Consider the following 18,592-nt stretch of genomic DNA (forward strand, 5'->3'; position numbering starts at 1 on the left):
GAGGGTTCCGATCCAAGTCTTTCTAGGAAACAAGGTACAATCTCTAGATATACAAAGAGGTTTGATTTATCAATCATTTGGGCTAAAGGTGCGTGCTAAAATTTAAAGACTACTAAGTTGGGCAAAGGGGCACTGGCTTGGCTTCTGTAATTTAAAAAAAGGTCCTCTAGCTTTATTGTGTTGCTACAAATGGAAGGATTTCCTTCTTTTGTGAGGTTGATTGTATACCAAGAATAAATTAGATGGTGGAACTCTATCAGTAATATAGCTAGTATCAGACTTTAACTTTTTATATTATAAAAAGTTGCCTGCCTGGTGTGGCAAACTGTTGTTTGATAAACATTTGCTCTTTCCTTTTTTTTTGTGACTATGCTTACCCCCTTCTGAAATTTTAAATCCCTACCCCTTCTTAAGTCACAGCTGCATGAGGTGTCAATTCCCTGTCTTCGAGCCTTATGTTTTTAAGGTTCCCATAACTAATTTTTTTTTCTCTTGTGAGTCTGTCTTACACCAATTTAATTATTAGACCAGCCAAAGAATTGAGAACAGATGAGGAAAATGTTTTCCTCTCCTACACATTCAGTCTGTCGTCAAAAACAGACCTGCTCCGTGATTCAGAGCCAATATATAACTTGAAGATAGAGTTGGGGATAAAGAGGAACAGTAGCTTGATAGCTTGGCGGGACAGAGGAGGCTGCTGGAAGTCGAGGCCTTCAGAGCTACAAGCCCACCCAGGGGAGCGGGCTGGGGTTTTGTAGGAATATGCAGGATCCGGCCTGTTTCAGCAGGAGTTGTGTCTGTGTTGCCAGCCTTGTTCATGTTTTCAGAGTGGTACTGGATTCCTGAAAACAGAAAACAAAGCCTAAGAAGGGGAAAGGGAAACTTGGGGAAGAGAGGGAGGAGGATTCTTATTTTTAGCTATCCAGCCTTGCTACGGTTTAATGCAGCCATTTGGTTTTTGTTCAACTTCCTGCGCTCAAGCAGTTTCAGTTTGAGTCACCAGGGCACCTGAAGGAAGATCACTTCATGTTTTAAATTTGAAGCCACTCGTTATTTTCTAGAATTCCAAAAATAAAGAAAAAGTGTAACACCAAATTTCAGTGGAAATATTGAGGAATTGGAATTCTCCTATATTGCCGGTGGGAAAGTAAAAAGTACATTCATTTTGGAAACCTGTTTTACAGTTTCGTATGAAAACAACCATTAACCTACTGAAGGGGAGCATGTTCTCCGCGCAAAATGTATCGCTTTGTTTAAGGGTTATTTTAGGCTGATTAGGGGTGTGTGTGGGGGGGTGTTTTTTTGAGGGAGAGAGAGCAACTGAGCATGCGCACGAGGGCGCGCGGGGGGGGGGGGGTTTGCAGGGAAGGAGGGGCAGAGGCAGAGTGACAGAATCTTAAGCAGGCTCCTTGCTCAGCGGACGCTGACCTCATGACACTGAGATCACGACCTGAGGTAAATTCGAGAGTCACATGCTCAGCCTGCTGAGCCGCCCCTGCGCCCCTCCGCTTGTTATTTCAAAGAAACAGCAGACAAAGGAAAAGCCCTGCAACCCAGTATGTTTACTTTTGTAGGAGATATTTGCTCCACTTAGGGAAAGAGGAAGCTCCATTCGTAAGGGTGTCTCTCTCTGTGTAGCGGAAAGAGGGAGAATGTCTGAATCTCCAGAAACTCCGATCAGTGGAAAAAGCATCGATTTCAGTCTGGTTAGCAACCACAGCCTTGGTTACTGGGCTTTGCCTAGTCACCTCCCCAAATGCTTCCCAATAGGATCACGCGTGGAGTTTCCAGAATGATCCTTGCTGGTGCCCTCCTCCTCAGATTCTGTCAACTGATGAAAACAACAGTGTTGTGTTAATTACGGGCTCCAGGAGATTCTCAGTGAGGCCAGGGTTAAGCACGAGGGCTTTCCGTTATTTTATGAGTGGAGAGCAGGCTTTGGCTCAAGGAGAGGTAAGAGGGTCTCCGCTGCGTGAGTCTGGGAGGCTGAGGTCCGTGCCGCACGCGGTTCCTATGCTGTAGCTGAATGTGTGATAGTCTGTGGGAGGGGAGGCCCCCTGAAAGCCGAGAAGGAAAAGTCAGGGATTGGTCTCCACGTAGGAGGTCATGGTTTCTGAAAGGCTCCTGACACAAAGGACTAGGAAGTTGGGCCTTTTCTGCATTTCAAAGTCCTGCCTTCAGGCCGAGCAGTTTAGAGGTGCAGACGCTCTGTTGGTGGCTTTAAAGGCATTTTCTCCTGATGCAGCTGTGATTTCTCCACGAGTCTCTTCTGACAAAGAAATCTAGAGGACAAGGTGAACGACGAAGAAATGGCCAGTTCTCAGGTAAGCCTTGGCGTCTGAGGTCAGAGGCTATCATCTTTTTCTCCTGAAATTCCTTGCACTTAGAAATTGCAAATGTTGATTCCTCTAGTTCTGATATTTCTGCTTTCTGCTTGTGTTTTATGTTTAAAATCTTATCAAAAACGATACTCAAGGCTAAGTCTTTAGAACAATTCTTCCTTATATCCCAGAGCCTTTCTCTCCCTTCTCTCCAACCTGGCTTCCAATGGGCCATCAACAATTGTCACATTGAATTAAAGTCCTGCAAGTACTGAAAATACTCCCTTTGTGACGGACTCACAAGGGAAGTCTTTGAGTTCAGGATTCCTGTTGCTGATGGGGTCAGGTCCTGGGATATCAGTCAAGGAGAGCAGTTCTCATTTAGGTCCCATCTGGATGCTTTTTCAGCGTTCTGTAGACCAGGAGTCAGAAAATGCATAAATAAACATGATGGATATGAGGCTCAAAATCACTGGGAAAGTTCTTGCATGGGGGGGAGGGGAGAGGGACGGATTCCTGTTCTTTAGATTGTGAAAAAGATACTCTGTTTAAACTATAATAGCTATTACAGGACTTGGAAACTATGTGTGATTGAACTTTGTATAAAGGTACTGTATTCTCATATTTCAATTTATATTCTTGATTTAAGGTTTGATGACCATAAGAACATACCAGGAATAATAAATAGGTCCTTCGGTGTGCTTTAGGCACTGATATCAGTTAGTTTCCTTAGAGCTCATGTTACCTTATTTTTCTTTTTTTTAAGATTTTATTTATTTGTTTGAGAGAGAGAGTGAGAGACAGAGAGCAGGGAGCAGGGAGGAGGGGTAAAGGGAGGAGCGGACTCCCCACTGAGCAAGGAGCTGGATTCCAGGGCTTGATCCCCGGAGTCTGGAGTCACGTCCGGAGTGGAACACATGTCCTTAACTAACAGAGCCACGCAGACGCCCTCAAGCTACCTTCTTTTACTTGGGTTGGTGCTCTCTGACAGATTTCTCCCCTGTAAAGTTCGTATTTTCCCCCTTAATATTCATAAGAATCTTAGATTTACTGAGTGGTATGCAGAAACCCATTTAATGTGGAAACTTCTTCCTTCTGAGTTTCTCTTGCTTCTAGTTTCTGTTGAGAACCGAGGTAGAAGAAATGTAGGTAAACTGAAATTCAACTTGCAGACCGTTGATAAATACTTGAGACCGGCAAGAGTATGACATTGCATCAGGAATTCCCAACTGCCTTAATGTTAATGCTCTGCTAGAGGGTAAAAGCTACCAGCTTGATAATAGCCAGACCTCCAGGATCCTGTAAGTCCTCTTTAACATATGAAAATCCCTGCAGAAACTTCCTTTATTCCTACCCCCAACTTAAAGCTGTTTTATCAATGGCTTCTCACAAGGACCATGTAGATGTTTCTGCCCAGGGGTCCTGTCCCTGTGCTTTAATAAAAGCAGGTTTTTTGCACCAAAAATGCACCCAAAATGTCTCAAGAATACTTTTTTGACCCTTAGCTCGAAGGCTCCTTCAGGTCCGTTTCCACTGGACAAAGAAGACTCTCACCCTCGTGTAGCAGAGATAATGATTTCTGGGACGGGAGGTTCTAAGTCAGACCTCCATTTTGTAGTTTTTTTTTACTCCACACAGAGTTCACAGAGTGACCCTTCTATTTACTTCTTTGTATTTTCAGGGGAAAAAAAAAAAGAATCAATTAACATGTTTGAGTGTCTTAAAATCCTGAAATAGAATAGAGTCACAGATAGAAATTTTATCAGGTAGGCTTATGACACAAAGGAAACTTGATTTGCAGCCAATAAGGAGGTCACAGGGAATAACTTCCAAAGCAGAGACTCCTGGAGCCGGGGTAGGGGGCAGTTTCCTTATATTAGGGTTCAGATGGAAATTCAGAAAGATGGGCTTCATCATCTTGTATAGATCTGGGCATAAGGTCAGACAGGTACCTGAAGACACTGCCATACATACTTTGTATGTTGTGTAAGTGAGTTTGTGCTTCTCCTAGGATTGAGATTTTCATATTATAATGAGGTAAAAGTACCATGGCTTACTCTTTGGTCTGGCTACACAGGTGTGAGTCAGGGATTAGGCTCAGACTGGGCTGGCCGAATCTCATCATTTGAGCGGTCATTACCTTTAGTTGGATGGCTTCTGTTCCTGGACAGGAGACTAGACCATGGGGTCTTTGCCTGGAGTAAAAGATAAGGTAGAAAAAGAGGTTAAGTAAAATGTGGGACAAAGATCAGAGAGTGCAAACAGGTAACTGGGGAGGGTCAGGTCTTGGGTCTAGCTGGTGACATTAACTCCCACTTTAATCTTAGGAAGCATCGTAACTCTGTCAATGGCCACTTGGTGACTGTGGTATTTATTTCAGGGACTGCTGACATTCAGGGATGTGGCCATAGAATTCTCTCAGGAGGAGTGGGGATTCCTGAACCACACTCAGCGGGAACTGTACAGGGATGTGATGTTAGAGAACTACGGACACCTCCTCTTCTTGGGTGAGGAAGACTCCTTCCAGATTTCCAAACCCCACTCTGGGTTTTCTTCCTTCCTGTGAAGACTGTCTCTTGGAAAATTCCTCTTTGAATGACTGGAATTCAGATCAAGGCAGAGAGGGGAATAAATAGGGGTTTGTAGATGGAGAGAAAAATCATCATGTTGTTTCCTGTAACTTTAGCTTCTTCTTCTTTAAGGTAATATCACTTTTGTAGATGAGTGTCAATTGTAAATAGTGAGTGTCAAAAAATGGTACTGCCCACATCTTAAACTGAAATTTTAACTTCTTATTATTGTATTGTTAGTATTTGAAAGTGGAAGTCATGATGTGAAAATTTCAAATTTCTCCTGCATGTTTAATGGCCTTTTGGTCAACCGTGTTTGGGAAATCACTTTCTAGAATTCTGCAGTGTCCTCTAGTGGATTGAAAATTAAAATCTCCAACAATACTCCTATTCATTTTTTCTAATAAACAGGTCTTATTGTGTGGAAGCCAGACCTGGTCATCTTTTTGGAGCAAGAGAAGCAACTCTGGGATGTGAGGAGAAAGGAAACAGTAGCCTTCCATCCAGGTAGGTGGGAATGAATGAGGCAGATGCATGCAGAGGGGAGGTCCAGGTCTGAAGGAGGAAGACAGACCTTAAATTCTGATTCGAGTAGCTCTCCTTGAATGGAGATTAGTTTTAGAAGCACAGTTGAACTTCTCTTCCCTGTCACAGAAGAACATCTGCTCTCCAACATTATCAAGCTCTTAAATTCTCTAAGGATTCTCCTTCAGCTCCAGTGATGGTCCATCACATCCATTGATGGAGACCAGGAGACTTCTCGGGAGAGGGAGGGTCTCCATAATCTAAGAGCTTCTCCATTGTTTTGAGGGCCTTGGGGAAATCTCCCTATTTCATAGGATCTCTTTTCTAAACCTTTTGTAAGTTCTGTTTTTCATCATGGGAGAAGTATGTCAGGGTGGTGGTATGCGCATTGGGTTTGGTACAGAAACCCTGGAAACACTGGAGACAGATATCACATGTTTTCTGGTTTATGCTTTCCAATGTCATGGTGGCTTTAATCTTAATCATATAAAATTGAGAATCAGCAATTTCATCAGATAACAAAACACCTCCCTAAAATGAGAAAAACTAATCCTTTATTTCACTTAAAAGTTCACTTTTCTTTGTATTAAATAATACTAGAAATTTCTACTCTATGTGTTCCATTCCTCAATGGTGAAATAATTAAATGTATCTATTTGTTTCCTGGATTTCCTACCTAAAGAGTGCCATAGGGTAGCGGGAACATTTAGAATTCAGAATTCGTAGCCTGTAATAAAGTCTTAGTTGTTACTTTATTTATAATAATTGACTAACTTTATAATTTTATATGGTATGAAGTTCCTGTCACTTTGCCATGTGTGTTCTCACTTTCTTATTACTTACACATGACATTCATCTTTTTTTTAATATCAGAAGTTGTGATATGACATGAACATTTGCTTATAAAAAGTAAAGTGGATAATCAGTAAAATTCTCATATTTAAAAAAATTTTGCTTATAAATTTAATTTACATGGAAAAATTAACCATTAGGCTTTTCTTCTACTTTCCTCAGAATATATCTGAATTTAATTGCAAATATTTATTTTTTACAAAGTGATAGCTTGCTGGCATATTTTACAGTTGTGATAGTATTTCTTTATTTCAAAATGAAGGGGGTTTTTTGGGATGCTTTATTCTTATTTTTTTCTTTTTTTTTAAAATATATATTTATTTATGAGACAGAGAATGCACGAGCTCAAGTGGGGTGAGGGGCAGAGAGAGAGAGGGAGAGGTAGAAAGAAAGGGAGAGAATGCTAAGCAGACTCTTTGCTGAGGGTCAGCACCCTCAAGGGGCTCCATTCCACAACCCTGAGATCATGACCTGAGCCAAAATCCAGAGTCAGGTGCTAAACCAACTGAACCGTGCAGGTGCCCCAGGGTGCTTGATTCTAAAGAATGGATTATAGCCTTACATTCTGTGTACAGGAGGGATATGTTAATAAGAATACAGTTTCCAATGCCTTTTAAGTGCTTATTCATAAAATTTTCCGTTAGACCTTTTCATGGTAGACTTTAATACACATTCTTTACTATTTTACTGTCAATGAAGACATGCCAATAATTCAAAATGCTTGGTTTTCATGGGTACACAGTCACAGTTTAAAGTTACATAAAAGGTTTCCTTTTAAAAATGCATTCATTTTTTTCTATAGATTTTATCTGTCAGGGAGAAAATACGGAGAAGTGGGGGGTGGGGCAGGGAAAGAGCGAGACAGGCATACTTCCCACTGAGCAAGGATCCCACACTGGGTTCCATCCCAGGACCCTGAGATCATGAGCTGAGCTCAAGTTAAATGCTTAACAGCCCGACCCACCCAGGCACCCCAGAATTCATCTATTTGTATGTGGAATTCTTTGAGTTACGTTTTGGCTTATTCTGGTTTTACAATTCTGTAATAACGGGCTTCCTTTTTTATGGGACCTTTCACAACATTGTTTAGTTACCTGTGTATTTAGTAGGAAGACAGTTTTCAACTCAGTAGATTTCAGGACAGTGTGAACTCCAGTATGAATGAGCTCCTCAGTCTCTCCAGTGTTTGAACAAGTGCTCAGCATTCGTCTGAGCCGCCAGGTAATGCATCCATAGGGAGCTGTCCTTCCTTCGGCCCCTGTGGCCTACATGACAGAAACAAGTCCCTCAGGCAGCAGCCACACAGCCACATCATGGAGCATACTGGGCACTCATTTGTTCTCTCCTGAGGAGAGGTGAGAATTCTCTCACGGTGTTGCCGTGGAGAGTCAGGGAGGGCGAGCCCCGGTTGTGGGCAAGTGTTGCAAACTCTCCTTGTCTCTTCGTTGTGCCTCTTCTTCCTTCCTACTTGCCTGGGGGAGCTGTGTTCTCCTAACTGGCTTCTGGAACATTCTAAAGGGTAATTCGGTCCATTTTTGTGTCCATGGAGGAGCACAGTCCTGTGCTTCCTATTTCTCTATTTTGCTCATGTGCGATGATAAGCATTAAGATTGCACATTAGCATGTTAACGTATATGCATGCGAGTATGGTGAGTGTGATAACTTACTGTGTATCTTTTAGTTGTGTCTTTCCCTAACACCCAAAGGCCTGTTGGCAAAGACGGGGAAAGAAGATTCACTTTTTTTTTTTTTTTTTTAATAATTTTTTTTTTTTTTAATTTATTTATTTGACAGACAGAGATCACAAGCAGGCAGAGAGGCAGGCAGAGAGAGAGGAGGAAGCAGGTTCCTTGCCGAGCAGAGAGCCCGATGCGGGGCTCGATCCCAGGACCCTGAGATCATGACCTGAGCCGAAGGCAGAGGCTTTAACCCACTGAGCCACCCAGGCGCCCCGAAGATTCACTTTTTAAAGTGACATGGGAAGACGTGGAAGCAGCGGTCCTGAGTATTTATATTTAACGAGTAACTCGTCAGGTGGCCGAGGGTAGTAAAGGGCAGGAAGGAAGGACGTTATGATGGGTATAACCCAAGTGGGACAGTTAGCATAAAGAAATCCTTCCCACCAGAAGAGATGAGGTATAGAGCACATTCAAGGAAAAGCCCCACCGTTAAGACATTTATATTTGCAGAACAATATCTTTGAACCTGGTGATAATAATCCATTTTTCAACATACATATTCTCTGGAAGGACATTTGGATATTTTGGGAGGTCACCTAGTCCATGCGGAAAGTGTCATTCAAACCATTTCAAGTTTAAGAGTGGTTTAATCATTCACTGATGCATTTCTGAATGTTAGACATTTAAAAATGAAGGTAAAAATTCTAAATGTGATTGGTTTAAGAAGTCCTTTTCGGGAAGTTCCTTATTCTCCCACCAACACATAATCCCTCCTTGTGGCACACTCTCTAAATCTGATAAACACAGGAGGGTCTTTATCCAAACATCACTGTGGAATACTTACCACGTAATACTTAATTGGAGTAAGTTTTCATGTGTTGTGAACTTAAGAAGGCCTTTAATGAGAACTCTATTTTCCATAATTACCAAGTTGTTTATAAAGGAGGCAAAATGTACCCATGTAATGAGTCTGGGGAAAATGTCAATCAAGGGTCAAATCCTAATAAACCTCAGAGAATTTAGTTTCTAGAGAACTAGTATTAGAGTAATAAATGCGGAGCTTTATGAAAGCTCCAGTCTTCTTGTATATCATTGTATCCTTACTGAAATGAAGACTGAAGAAGGTGTAAGTGTGACAAACCTTTTAACTAGTCTTCAAGACTCACTCAACAGCAGACATTTCATAATGGGAAGAAATAGTACAAATATAAACAATGTGGTAAAGACCTTAACTGCCACTCAAAACTTACCAATATAATGTAAAATACAGTGGGGAGTGGCAAAGTCTTTAAGCAGAGCTACGATTTTGCTGAATATCAAGGAGTGCATAATGTAAGGAATGCAGTAAAGCATTTCATTCATAATCATAATTCAACATAAGATAATGCATCCTGGGGCAATAACTTAAAATTGTCAAGAATGGTGGTCCGGTCTTTACCTGGAACCCTTACTCAATATAAGGTAAAACACACTAGATGGAAACTTTAGTGTAATGACTGATGAATGACCTTTGTTTTTCATATACAGTTCAGAAAGAGTCTTTATAAAGGATAAAAATATTAAAGATGTAAACAATTAGCTACGTATGTACAATAGAAAGGCAAATCTAAATAAAGTCAGAATTAACAACAGAAATCAATAAGTGCCATTTCAGACATGACTCTAAATCAGAGTATTTATTACAGAGGAAAATCCAAATTTAAATGACCTAGATCAGACATGAGGGACACCAACCTCCTCCAGAACTGAAAATCTGTATGTAATTTTTTTTTTTTTTTGAGATTTTATTTATTTATTTGACAGAAACACTTCGAGAGAGGGAACAGAAGCAGGGGGAGTGGGAGAGGGAGAAGCAGGCTTCCCGCTGAGCAGGGAGCCCAATACAGGGCTCCATCCCAGGACCCTGGGACCATGACCTTAGCCGAAGGCAGATGCTTAACGACTGAGCCACCCAGACACCCCTCTGTGTGTAATTTTTGAATCCCAAAAACTTAAAACCATTCCTTCCTTACCGTGGAAATACCCTATTATTGAAACCTTACCTAGAGCATTAATAGTTAATCATCCCCTTCTTTTTATGTGGTCTGAGTTCTATATTTTTATAGTAAAGTAAGGTACAGAGAAAATATTAAGGATTGTGGTAGTGAAGAGAAAACACATTTACAGTACTACACTATATTTATACAAAAGAAAAAAATCTTTGTATAAGTAGACTCACACTGTTTAAACCTGTATTATTCAGTGTTCAACTGTATTTGTTAATATCCCTGAAAGGATCAAGATGGCATGGCTATTTGGAGAGGGATAATTAGTTTTACTATGTCTCTTTTTTTCTTTTGGCTATATTTGAGCTATTTCCAATAGCAGATACTAATTTTACTCTGAAATTTGTAAATACATAAAATCTTTTAAGGAAACAAACAAGTTTATTAGGTGAAAACTTGGAGACTTCATAAGTCATGGCTTGTTTTAACATATCTTTGAAGGGACCAAACATTGGGACAATGCTGGGTCTTAGCAGATGTTCTAAAGATAGGAAGAAAACAGTCTTCTATTATGAGAGATGTTGCAGCCCAAGGTCGGAGATAAAAAGCATCTAAGTCTGAAGCATTGGCATGAATTCCTCATGTGGCGAAAGGATATCTGTCCAAGCCTGCGCTCTTGACTCTGAATCTAGAAAGATAAATTTTACTTGTTTTCTTTCTAAATCATCTCCAGTCCTCTGTCTCCTTATTTCTGTTCCAGTGATGTAGGCATCACAGCTGTCCTTCCTTCCTGTGTTATGGAGACCCCACTGTCCCTGCTCTCTTCCTGCAACATAAGTCATTCAGGCCCTTGTAGGTTCTTAGGAGTAGCTTGGAATTTTCAAATTCAATGGTAAATGGTTGGTAACAGATCATTTGAAGCCATATTTGAGATTTAAGTACTATGACGTCACCACATCACTAGAAGAGCAAGAAAATGCCATCAGTGGTCTGTAGGCTTAATTTAGACCCTGGCACTGAGAGAGTTGTGAGGACAGATAAAAAATGATGTTGATACAGTTTGAGAGGAAGACAAATCCTACTAAAAGCAAATATGGAGACTCTTGAAATGTGAGGAAATCTGGTAAGGAGCTCCTTGTAGTCACTGCAAAGTCTTAAGAAGTTTCTTGTGGTGAACAAATGTGACAGAGACAGGAACTTGGGAAATGTGGTTTTCTGGAATTGAGGGAAGTCATAATTTCCTGGTTGTCCTGAGGGCCAGTTGCTGCTGGACGGCAGGGAAAGTACTTTCCTAGGCCCAGTTGTGTGGTGGTGGATGGAGAAGGGGTATTGGATGAGTTAAATATTATATATATAGCTCTAAGATGTCACATGACACAGTAGATCATGAAGATGATGAAGGCTGCTGGACCCTAGTAGTCAGAACCAGCAAGGTGTGTGTTGTGGTTCCACAAAGCACTGGTGTCCCAGGTATATAACCCCAACAGAGATCTGATCCAGTGTAGATGGGTGACCTTCCAAGGATGCTGACCCACACCTGGCAAGACCCTCCCTCACTTCCACTCAGCCCCATGATGAGTCTGTCCTGTGCTCTGGACTGTGTGCAAGGCACTGATTTGTTGGGAAGCTGGTCTGCAGTCACTGGCAGTGAGTTTTTCTGCTTCAAACAGTCTACCCAGTTTCTAGACTAGATGTCCCTATGTTGTTTCACAGGACATGCTGTCTTTACACCCATCCTGACCTGAGCAGAGAAAGGATTTTTATCACTCGTAGAAATTGATCAAATAAAGTTGTGTAGTTAACGTTTGTTCAACTCAGGGACAATAATTCATTTTTTATTAGCTGTTACTTGGTGGTCAGCCATATTACGAGAAGACTGCTGGGTATGTATAGAAAAGAAGATGTACTCACGTACACAGTGAGTAGTAGATGCTCAGATCTGATAAAATGGCTTAGACATCCTAGAGTATTCTCTGATTTTCCATTTGTTCTTTCTGGTACCGTCTACCCGCAGACATTGTGTTTATACGTGCTCCCTCATGGCTTTGAGATACCTGTCCCCCGACCAGAATTCCAGCCATGACCCAGGCAGCAAAGGAGGCAGTATAAATCTGATAGGACTTTAAAATTTTGAGGAATTTTTTTTAATTTACTTGAATGAGAGAGAGAGAGCACAAGCAGTAGGAATAGCAGAAGGAGAGGGAGAAGCAGGCTCTCCGATGAGCAGGGAGACCAACCAACCAAGTGGGGCTCCCTCCCAGGACCCTGGGATCATGACCTGAGCCGAAGGCAGACGCTTAACCAACTGAGCAACCCGGGCGCCCTAGGACTTAATAAATTAAAGTCCTTAATAAATTTAAAACCTTTCTGGTTTGCTCAGGGAAGGTCATCCTCACCAGGGCACTACTTCCTCCATCACTGACCAGCACTCTGTCATGGCTGCCACTCTAAGTACAGAGATACAACTGTAGCACAGGTGGACATGTTTGCGAATGGCTCTTGTTCTCAGAACTGTTTCCCAGCATATGACAGAAAGGCAATCACACTTTTCCTTGAAACCATGTGTTAGAGAAATACCTCAAAATTTACAGTATCCTTATCCTTAATGCCCAGGTGTTTTATTCTGCGTGTTAATGGCGTGCTGATGAGGACCTGCTTAAGCCACAATTACTTATGGTTTTAGGGTAAAAGTCATCAAATACAGCATTATAGTGAGAATGCTCTCTTCAATCCCATTTTAATATATAACATGTATTAATGTCTTGATGCTTTTCATAACTTACTTGATAAAATATTTACGTGCGTTCCGAATCACTTTAATTTGGATTGTTTTCATTTAGGAATGTGAACAAAAGTATATTTGGGGTGACCCCAGGAAGCTCAAGGAAGGTATTGAGAGAAGCGACAGGTGGAAGAGGAGGAAGCCGAGATAGACTCTGTTAGCTTCAGATTCATTTATGAATAAAGAAAATGTGTGTTGTGTGTGTTGTGTTTGTGTGACACAACAGTAACATGACCACAGGCTTGGAGGGTTTCTGAGAGGGACTTCGGTGTGGATGACTCAAGATTGACCTGTGACTTAGTACCTGCAGAGGTTGTCAAATTTAGCCCGAGTCAGGTACCGGGAGCACTTGTGAATACTGGATTTCTGTGCCTGTCCCCACACTAACCATGTCAGTGGTTCTGAGGTTCAGCCCCCATATTTCCTTTCCTGTGTGTTCTCAGGTGCCTGTCTAGGTAACATGTTGGGGACCCATGTCTGGGGACACAATTGTAGTTGTGTTCTTCAGGAAGGGTATTGGCCTATTGCAAATGCTGTCGGATAACAGGTATGTAGTCATGGTTTTCCAGGTGTGAATATGGACTCTTGGGTGCTGGACCTTTCCTTTGTTTTTGTCTTGGATACCTGATCTGTGTTTCTGGTTCTTTGTACTCATGTGAAAGCTATTCAGTTTACTTGTGTTTGGTTTGGGCTGGAATTTTCACTCTGAAGTCTCATGGAGGCCTTTGTGTGTGAAGACTTTTCAGTGAATCATTGAGGGACAAAAAGGAAAAAGAATCCAAGCACAGTCACCTTCTGGAAGGGCATCTGACCTGCCTACCTCATGTTGATGGGTGGAGTGTCCATGTTGCAACCCTGACTCTACCAATATTGAGATGATCACAACACCTTCTTTTAACTTAACTATTTTTGTCAAAAAGAGGAGAATAATATTAGCAATAATACACAGAACCAAGAACATTAAATACGTGACAGTTTATAGAGCACTAATAACCATGGGACATACATTGTATGTTCACAGAGGGCAGACATGTGTCCATTGGGAACTGCAGGCTCCTGAGTGTTTTCCAAGCCAATGCTGGCAAGCCCCTGGTCGAGTGGTTCCACGGGTTATGTTCAAACATGTGGCAGGACTGTAGGCCGTTCTCTGCTTCTGGGCAGTACCACGGGCTAGGCTCTGAGTCTAGTTCACTGTCCTAGTCCAGTTCACTGTTCATGCTCCCTGCTCCGGCAGAGAGAGGTTATGCTCAACACTTGGGCAATGCCACTGGCTTGGTGCTCTCCCTAGTAGGTCTATGAGCTAGGCTCTGCGGTTACCCAGGGCCTTTGTTCAGGATTGCTGGTGGGGGGACTAGAGGCTATGCTCAGCAGTGGAAAGTGACTTCCAGTTTGCATACTTGCTCAAATAGAGCCCCCTAGAATGGCCTCCATGCTCTAGTTCACCCTGTTGACTGGAGACCCAAGTCAGGTACAGCTGCTGACGAATCTTCTTAAGCAGGTGGGTTCATCTCTGTTCTGCAAGTGGACAGAGACTGTGTGATCTCTGATTGGGTGTGACTGCAAGGAGGACTACAGTCTGGTATGTCAGTGTTCCAAGATCTGAGCACTCGTTGCTGTAAGCCCTGCCTACCTTGTCCATGTCTCAGTGATTGCCGGTGGTCCACACCACAGATTGCTCCAGGGATCCCCATGAGGTCAGACCTCAGTGGGCCTCCCAGGAAGCAGCTTGCCATTTGGAGAATGCTGGATGCCCACTGCTTTCTCTTTCTTGGTACAGGAATTACAGTTCCAGGTGATGAGCCATGGTAGGGCACTGTGCTGGCCTGGGGGCCGTGGGGGGGCAGGTGCATTGTGGTCAATGTGAAATTAACCCTTAATTAACCTAAATTAACCTCTTAACCCTTCTAATGCTGTGCTTGTTGATCTCTGTGGTCCAGAAGGTGTTTCGGCCCCACCCCTGAGCACTGAGATTTACCCGGTGACATCTTATGTGAAGAGTTGCTACTTGAGCTTATTATGAGAAGAACTGAAGTGGCCACTATTTCAGCATCTTTTTTCTTATTTTTTAAGAGGAGGAGAGAGACATGTGGGAGGGACAGAGGGAGTGAGAGAATCCCAAGCAGGCTCCATTCCCTTCGTGGAGCTGGATGTGGGGGCTCCATCTCGCAACCCTAAGATCATGACTTGCACTGAAATCCGTGGTCAGACTGAGCCACCCAGGCGCGTCTGTTCTCACCATCTTGGTGATGTCAACCCTTTGTGATGATTTTTTAATGTCTCGTGAGCTAAAAATTTTCCCCTATATACCTGTATTTATAGATCTATATTTTATCTATGTGTGTGTAAAAATATGCACACACAAAAATATAGATTGTGTTTGTTATCCTCTAGTCAAAATATTGAAATGCTGTGTATTTAGATACTGAAGAATGACACAGTAAGTAGCAGTGACAAAGCCCATTAGTGTTAAGGATTTTAATATATGATATTTATATTGCCGTGTCAGTTTGGTTGGTTATCACTGCATGGGGTGTTTTTGTTTGTCTCTCTTTTTTTTTTTTCTAGTTCTTTCCTCCTGTTTTCAGTATGGCGTTAGGGAAATTCCAGTGGAATATATTCAAGCAAAGTTTGGTGTTACCAGGAACATTTGGTTTATTTATGTTTAATATCCTAATGGAGATACTGGGGCTTCTATTTACCAAGTTTTTATGCTTATCCTTAAACCCTATGTATTTTTTTCATGATTTGTATGCTGTGTTTTCCTGTGTGTATTTTAAGGAAATAATTATACATTTCATTCTTTTTCTGTAAACTTTGTATACATGGACTATATTGCTTTAGCTAGAAATTAAAGCACACTTAAAAAAAAAAAGGCTTTTTAGGGTGGCTCAGTGGTTTAAGCCTCTGCCTTCAGCTCAGGTAGGGTCCTGGGATCAAGCCCTGCATGGGGGGGGGGTGTCTCTGCTCAGCAGGGAGCCTGCTTTCCCCCTCTCTGCCTGCTTCTCTGCCTATTTGTGATCTCTCTCCCTCTGTCAAATAAATAAATAAAATCTTAAAAAGTATAAAAATAAACTTTTAAAGGCTTTTTAAATATAGTCACAGTGTGAAACTACACCCTAATTTCAGCTTCTTAGTATATGTACATTGTGATACGTATCTATTTACTTACCAGGTTTTTGATGGCACTTTTTTTTTTTTTAAGTAAATATGAGCAAATCATAAGTGAACAGCTCAGTGGAATTATACAACCTGATCACATCTCTAAAAGCCACTGAGATCAAGGAATAGAATATTATTTGTCCTCCGAAATTCCCTTTGAGCCCTTCAGTAACTTTCCCCAAAGCTCAGCACTCTTTTAACATGTAAGGCAAGAGAGTACTGTCCCCATTTTTGTACTTAGTATGAAAGTAATTGGGCAACAGGAGCTCTTTTGTGTTTGGCTTCCTTTCTTTCCTTCTGTCATTTGAATTATCTGTATTCCTGCATGATGCTGTGCCTCATTCATTGGAGTGGATCGGTCCAGCTCCATTGTGCATATCGAATGACCGCGTCATTCTGCTGTTACTGGACGGGGGATGGTTCTCCGGGCAGGACTGTCACGACTAGCACCAGCACGTGAAACTGATAATTTGCCTTTTAGTGAAACACGTACACATACATGCTGCCTATATTTGCGGGAGTGAATTACTGGTAAATATGTTTAGATTTGTTCACCTTTTAGAGATACTCCGAAACACTTTGCCAAAGTCTTTGTACCAGTTTTCACACACACCAGCAGTGTATGGGATTTCTGGCTTATCCGCAGACTTTCTAAAACGGGTAGCCTGCATCATTTTCACAGTCGGCTCCTGGTTGCTGTGTGATGTTACCAAGTGGTGGTTTTATTTGCTTTGTTGTTGTTCTTGCTTCCCGCTAGCGTGGAACTGGGTTAGCGATAGTTTCCTTTTCGAAGTGCCTAGTTAGTTCTTATCCCTTTTTACTGTTGTGATACTTTTGTGTGTGTGTGTGTGTGTGTGTGTGTGAGATTTATTTATTTTTTTAGACAGTGTGAGAGAGCCAAAATGGAAGGGACAGAAGGAAAAAGACTCAGGAGAACAGTCCACATTGAGCGTGGCGCCTGACACAGGGCTCAGTCTCATGAGTCTGAGATCACGACCTGAGCTGAAGCCAAGAGTCCCACGCTTAAGGGACTGTGCCATTTAGGCACCCCAGATGTTGTGATGTCTTTTTCTTCAGGTTTTGTAGTTTTATATATACGCTGAGAATGAGACCTTTGTCTTCTTTATTACTCTACCTATGTTTTTATCTTTTGAGATTGTGATTCAGAGTTCTTTTTTTTTTTTAAGATTTATTTATTTATTTTAGAGAGAGCATAAGGGATAGTAAGGGGAGGGTCCAAGGGCAAGGGAGAGAATCACAAGCAGACTTCTAGCTGTGCCTAGATCTGGGTATGGGGCTCTATCTCCTGACCCAAACTGAAATCAGGAGTTGGATGCTTAATTGATGGAGCCCCCCCAGTTGCCCTGAGTTCCTAATTTGAATGTGACCCAATTTTTCATTTCATCCTTCATGGTTAGTGATTTTTCTCATTTTTAGAGATCTTCTCTTCTACCGAGGCCACAGAGATAGAATCTTTTGTGTTTTTCAAAAAAAAAAAAAAAAAACCATGATCTTTACAGTTTCAGTCAGAAATGTATTAAAAATCAATGTGTTGCATGGTTTGTGTAGTATTAGAAGTTTTATATTCTTTCTCTTTTTTCCCACCCAACTTGAGAACAGATTGAAATGTATTCTGAAAATGTTCTATCGTGCTTTCCTTTCATTTGCTTGCGCAAGTGTTCACGTGGATTAACATCATCACGATATTGGAGCCAGCTTCTCCTGTGATGTACCTCTATGTTTTCCTGCATGTAGTGATGGTTAGCCCTCTCCCGGGACCGTATATGTCAGTTTTCATATCATAAACCTTCCATGGGCCTCTGTGCTCTGATAAATGATCAGATATTTCCCCTAGCAGATTGGCCTCCAGAAGCTTGGCAATAGCAAAAATTTACTTGTTACAGATTGTAGCTGGAATCTTGGCCAACTGATAGCTGCTTTACCATTATCCCCATCCTTACTTCACTGCAGATAGGTTGAGTTCTATGGATTAAATTGCCAAACACAGGAGTACAGTCAGCTCGTTGGTCTTTGTCTCTAAAAACAGATTTTGCATAAAAATATTCCTGCCCCAAGTCCAGATACACACTTACTTGGCATGTGTACAGAGCAGCCAGGGCTGTGTCCATTGGGGTACAGTGTGTCCTCGGGTGTCTTCCAGACCATTAAGATTAGCTGCTTATTAGAAGGAGCTTAAAGTAGAAGCTTCCAGGTATGGTGAGTTTCTCATTTTCCTGTCACTGACAAATGGGCAGCAAATCAGCACACGAGAATATGCATTTTGGACGCTGTCGTGGATATCAGAAGAAAATCACACATTTGGTGCGTACAGCATTGTTATTCCTTGAAATTGTGCTGCAAGCTGATGATCGGGACCAGAGGTTCCTTGATTTTCATCCAGTAGAGGCACACGCAGTGGGTCAAGTGTATTCACAGGGTCATTTCTCCAGACCCCACCTGTGTTCAGGTCCACCCAAAGTATCTTTCCCTTGTGACTACCTCTGTTTTGCTTTACACCATTTCCCTCACCTTTTAGGTCTCTGCTTTAATATTCCCCCAGTAATGGTTGGTGAACACCTCCGCCCCAGTCCTATGCCCTAATTTCTATGTGTTTTCATTTTTCAACCTTTTTACTGTAGTAATCCAGGATCTCAGTGTATCCATTGTGTACTCTGTGTCATTAAGTATGAAATCCTCTCATCCTTGAAGATGGATGCTT

At 41.8% G+C, this 18,592-nt stretch overlaps 1 protein-coding gene across 1 annotated transcript in view; it reads left to right on the top strand.

Moving 5' to 3' along the window:
* The first annotated feature begins 1,456 nt into the window (after positions 1-1,456).
* The window catches only part of LOC111160778 (zinc finger protein OZF-like), a 29,282-nt gene continuing 12,146 nt past the window's right edge, over positions 1,457-18,592 (top strand). The window contains 3 exon segments of the mRNA XM_022524128.1: positions 1,457-2,324; positions 4,702-4,828; positions 5,303-5,398. Coding sequence (XP_022379836.1) covers positions 2,310-2,324; positions 4,702-4,828; positions 5,303-5,398 — 238 coding nt within the window. The 5' untranslated portion in view covers positions 1,457-2,309.

Source organism: Enhydra lutris, unplaced genomic scaffold (assembly GCF_002288905.1).
Source record: "Enhydra lutris kenyoni isolate GAN:26980312 unplaced genomic scaffold, ASM228890v2 scaffoldscaffold77, whole genome shotgun sequence".
In the NCBI taxonomy this organism is placed as follows: domain Eukaryota; kingdom Metazoa; phylum Chordata; class Mammalia; order Carnivora; family Mustelidae; genus Enhydra; species Enhydra lutris.